This window comes from Apis dorsata, unplaced genomic scaffold (assembly GCF_000469605.1).
Source record: "Apis dorsata unplaced genomic scaffold, Apis dorsata 1.3 scaffold_604, whole genome shotgun sequence".
Lineage (NCBI taxonomy): Eukaryota > Metazoa > Arthropoda > Insecta > Hymenoptera > Apidae > Apis > Apis dorsata.
This window is the reverse complement of record NW_006263804.1, coordinates 252,345-257,107: the sequence shown is the minus strand read 5'-3', so window position 1 is coordinate 257,107 and position 4,763 is coordinate 252,345. Positions and strand designations below refer to the sequence as shown.

General features: G+C 25.0%; 1 protein-coding gene and 1 long non-coding RNA gene across 6 annotated transcripts in view; one reads left to right on the top strand and one right to left on the bottom strand.

Annotated features, from left to right (window-relative positions):
- Positions 1–15: 15 nt before the first annotated feature.
- The window catches only part of LOC102680814 (Usher syndrome type-1G protein homolog), a 7,127-nt gene continuing 2,379 nt past the window's right edge, over positions 16–4,763 (bottom strand). Inside the window, exons 1-7 of one of the 3 annotated variants that reach the window (XM_006621180.2) lie at positions 4,599–4,742; positions 3,577–3,750; positions 2,105–2,377; positions 1,726–1,999; positions 1,218–1,526; positions 451–646; positions 16–344 (exon numbers count right to left, since the gene is read on the bottom strand). In XM_006621180.2, coding sequence (XP_006621243.1) covers positions 100–344; positions 451–646; positions 1,218–1,526; positions 1,726–1,999; positions 2,105–2,377; positions 3,577–3,578 — 1,299 coding nt within the window. In that variant the 5' untranslated portion in view covers positions 3,579–3,750; positions 4,599–4,742 and the 3' untranslated portion in view covers positions 16–99. Of the gene's footprint in view, positions 345–450; positions 647–1,217; positions 1,527–1,725; positions 2,000–2,104; positions 2,378–3,576; positions 3,751–4,598; positions 4,743–4,763 lie in introns of those variants that run through there. The other 2 variants (XM_006621178.2, XM_006621179.2) reach the window with 2 other exon arrangements.
- The window catches only part of LOC102681130, a 4,773-nt gene continuing 3,364 nt past the window's right edge, over positions 3,355–4,763 (top strand). For all 3 annotated transcript variants that reach the window (XR_004151289.1, XR_422569.2, XR_004151288.1), the window contains exons 1-2: positions 3,355–3,491; positions 4,273–4,430. This is a non-coding gene — a long non-coding RNA (uncharacterized LOC102681130). The remainder of the gene's footprint in view (positions 3,492–4,272; positions 4,431–4,763) is intronic.

Genomic DNA, 4,763 nt, shown 5'->3' with positions numbered 1-4,763 from the left:
TATATATATATATATATTTTAAGATAATTAGATAATTTATTAGACAAAATTAAAATATTCGAAAATAAGATTAATATTCATCTATCAATATTTTGAATTTCATAATCTGCTATCTTTAATAATATTTTCTGGTGCATCTAATGCTCTTTTTCTGTTAGCTATAGCATTCATTAATTTTCTTTTAGGTCCAAGTGGAAGTTTAAGCATGGCGATATCAGTTTCAGTTAATAACATTAAGGCTTCTAAATCAATTTGTTCTGATTCTAAAACCGGATGAATTGATGATAAATTGTTGGCAACTAAAAATCTTTGTAATGGTGTCCATTCCTCATCAGTCTCTTCCTCTATAAATTTAATTTGTTTTTATATAAATTTTAAAATAAAAATTTAAAACAAAAATGCTATGTATTGATAAAATAAAAAAAAATTGACTATATAGAATAAATTTACCTGAAAGTAAATCATCATCCCACATGCTTTGCCGACGAGCTAAACTACCTGCACTTCCTATGCTGATTTCTTCGTTGTGCCCATTGATTCTATGACCATTTATAGATCCATTTACGGAACCATTCACGCAAGAGTTACCGTTTTGTTCATGTGCATCCACTTGCGAGAGTGGCAGGTTATCGAAAGTAGTAGTTATCTGAAGTTAAAAAACAGCAGTCTTCTATAAACTGCTTTAAATAAATTTTAAATCATTATATTTGAGACATTTCAATAATGTTAATAAACTATTATTTCAATAAATAATATTGTAATAATAATAAATTCTTGAAATATAATATTGTTTTTTTTTCTTAATTTTGCATTATTTAAAATATATTGTGTATAATGTGTATATAATGTATATATATAATATATAATATATTGTGTATTATAATATATAACATAAATTTATAATTATTCATTATAAAAATAATCAAAAAAATAAAATTGAGATATATTTTATAATTTTGTGTTTTTTGTATATTTTATAATATTTATTATTAAGGTCTAAATATTTATTAAAAATCAGTTCGCGATTGAAGTTTTATATATTTATAATGTGATTATATTATGCTATAATTAAAATGTCCCGTATCATTATAGAATATTTTACAAAATATTGCTTTTTTAGCTTTCTAAAAGCTTTCTAAAAAAATTAAACTTATTTAAAATAATAAATCTTTTTTATTTAATTTTATTACATGCATATAAGTATATTATAAACTTACTGCTCTTCGAAATGCTACTGATCCAAAACCAGGTCGATTGAAGATACTCGCTGGTTCTTGTAATAAGACATTATCTTTTATATCATTTATATCTTCTCTATTATCTTGTTCTATATCATCATCGAAAGATCGATCACCTAAGAGATCAGGAGTGCTTTGTGCTTTGCTTAATGTACCCCAAACATCCGAAATTTTTCCTCTCTTTCCTATTTGTTGAGTTTGGGTTTCATAAGTCCCTACATACATTATTTCAGAATCTCTTCTAAGTCCAGTGAGACTACGTATCGATTTTTTTCCATTTACTTCAATCTAAAAATATATAATTTAATTAGAAACATGAAAATTTATTTTTTTTTTCTTAAATATGTTTTATATAATTAAATTTTATTTAACATTATTTTCATATTTAGAAAAGCTTTAATAAAGTTTATTGATAATATTAATCATTTCTTAATTATGTAATATATAATTAAATCTATAAAAAGTATATATTGAAATATTTAGTCACCTCTACTACTTTAAAATCATCAACAGCTTTTTTTGCTAAAGCTTTTTTACATACTGCACTACCATGTTTCTTGGTGGTAGTGCCGACGATATCGCTGAAGGTTGGTGAAGGTTTTATTCGACCTTTGAAGGTCAACACAGTATGTTTGTGAGGTAGAATACCGATTTCGTTAACCGTAGTTAAATCCAATTTTGTTCGATCTTTTGATAATTTTTTTTGTTCCTTTTCAGCTCGAATTTCTGCCATTTTTTGTTTTTTCATATATTCTTTTAACCTATTTTGTGCATAATTACCATAATTATAGAAATTAAAATTGCATTAATGTTAAATTATATTAATGTTGATATAAATTTTTTACATTTAATGATTGTATAAATACCTTTTTTCAGCATCTTTTTCTGCTTTTTCTCGAAGTAGACGACTTTTTTTGCGATTATTTAATTCTTGATCGGCTTGAGCAAGATCTAAAAATTGAAGAGTCATTTCTCTTCCATTTATAGCAGCTAAATCTCTAGCTGAATGTCTATCGATGTCTAAGGACCAAATATTACAACCGAATTTCACGAGGAACTTGACGCAAAATTCATGACCCCTTGCTGCCGCCAGGTGAAGGGCCGTATTACCAAAATAATCGGTTTTGTCGGGATCACCCCTATGAAGAAAATCGTTAAAACATAAATTATTCTACATCTGCTGTTTAATATATACGTTCACGCAAAATAAATTATAGGATGGATTCTTTTTACAATGAATAGTACTTAGTATTACTTTCGAGAATTTTTAAAAATTTTATTATTTTACTATAGTATATTTTTGAAAAAACAATATTTGTATTTTATTATTGTTAAATTTTAATATATATATATATACAATATTTTTTGTGGTTTTGTAATTGTTATTTTTGAAAATAAATATTTTTATTATAATTTGTCCTGTAAAAACAATGAAATAAATGAGTTTTGTAGCATCATATCCTGTTATGCGATATCACACAAACGGAACAAAGTTCCGGAAGGATAGCAGGTCTTATATCGAATTTCTATCGTTCGTCGACCACACTGAAGCCAGTCGAACGACATATGATCTTATTTACAATAGGGCACGTGCTATCTTTTAGCTCTTATGTCGCTTATTCACGAATCATTACTAATTTTATGAAATAATATATCGTTATAAAATTTCTATGATTCGACATGAATTATATTTAAAATTGAAACAAATAGTAATAAAATTTTATTAGTATTTTATTAAATATATTTATTGTTATATATTATGCTATTATGTAATATATTACATTAAACCGTTTACTATCCATGCATAATAACGTAAATAAATAGTAAATTACAATAATAAAATACAATATGAAACACGATTATTTTATATTATATTAGATTTTAAATTTTCGAATTTTATTCTTTTAACGTATTTGAAAATATTTAAATTTAGTACATATATAATTTATATGATTTAAATACTTTTTAGTTATTTATATTTTCCACATATATTTATTTTTATCGTGAAAATTAATATTAAAAATGTGATGTTCATTTATTTTTTTCATATTTTATAAATTATATTTTTGCAATTATAAATATTAATCTTGACTAAAGTAGTACTTTCCGATTCATTTCAGTAGTATTTCGAATAAAGCGGTAGAAAGTGGTTGTGTTCATGTTAGTGATCGAAATTATCAATTATTTTTCTTTTATTTCCAAATGAATGTACTTATATTTTTCAAATTTATTGAAAATTTATCTTTAAAATGGGTAAGTAAATATTTTTGTTAAAAAAACCTTAAAATTGAGAAATGATTTTAAATAATTAGTTACAGTTAAGTATATAGGCATATACATGGGTAGTATAACAATTCCTCGTTCCCCTGTTTCATTTCATTCCGTTCCCTTGCATTTTGTTCCATTCGTATTCGATTGTTTTTCATCAGTGCTCGCTTGGCCGTAATTTCCGTTTGTAGGGTCGATAGATGCCAGATTATACCATATATTTCCGGTTTCACACATCTGTCAACTTTTAATAGAACATTCTCGTATATACAATACGTATACGTAATTAAAAAAGAAGGAAACTACGTTCTAATCTTAGGTATATTTTAAAAGTAATCAACGTTACACTGATTAATGTAACTTTTTCAATGTTTCGTGAATGTCATTTATACGAAGTATTGTTAAAATTTTCGTGTTCACTAACCACAACGACCTCGTATTTAATTTACATGTGACTTTCAAGGTTAACTAGAGATATGTGTAAACTTTTTAACTTTCGCATCAAATTCTAGTTTTTGTTAAAAAGTCTTTTTATTTAAGTATTATATTATAAAATTCGAAATAGAAATTTTAAAGAAATTCTTAAATTCACAATATGATACGGTAAGATTAAATTCATTATAATTAAATATCAGAATATTTAATTTTAATTAAATAATTTTTTTTGAAATATAGAAATAAATTTTAAAAAATTTACATTTTTATTATTTTAAAATAGAATATATTATAGAATATATTGTGAATAAGCTTGTTATTAAAATTATAGATTCTGCGCATGCGTAAATGTTTTAACCGCGGAAAGCACTGCTCAAATAAGAAAAGTTATATAGTGGCGCCAAAAAATAATAACCTCATTGCGGGATTATATAAGTTACATTGTTGTGATCAAGAATTTTATTATTTATGAGTTATTGCAAATATATGGTAAGTTTATGTAAGCATATATATTAATAAATAAAATTTATACAATAATAAAATCTTTTTTTCACAATTATTAATTATAATACGTGAAAAGAATACTTGTAGAAAATTCTATTATATCTATACATGTTTCTAGAATATGTTTATAAGTAAATAGTTTTGCGAGCATACCCTCTGGCGACGAGCAGTCTCAGAGCATCTATATGACCTTCAAAGGCTGCCCATAATGTAGGGGTCATTCCTCCGTCATCCCGTGCGTTACAATCCTTTTTTGTTGTTTCTTTTAAGATGTCTAAGGCGCCATCGCGTGCAGCTCTATAGAGGAAACAATTATAT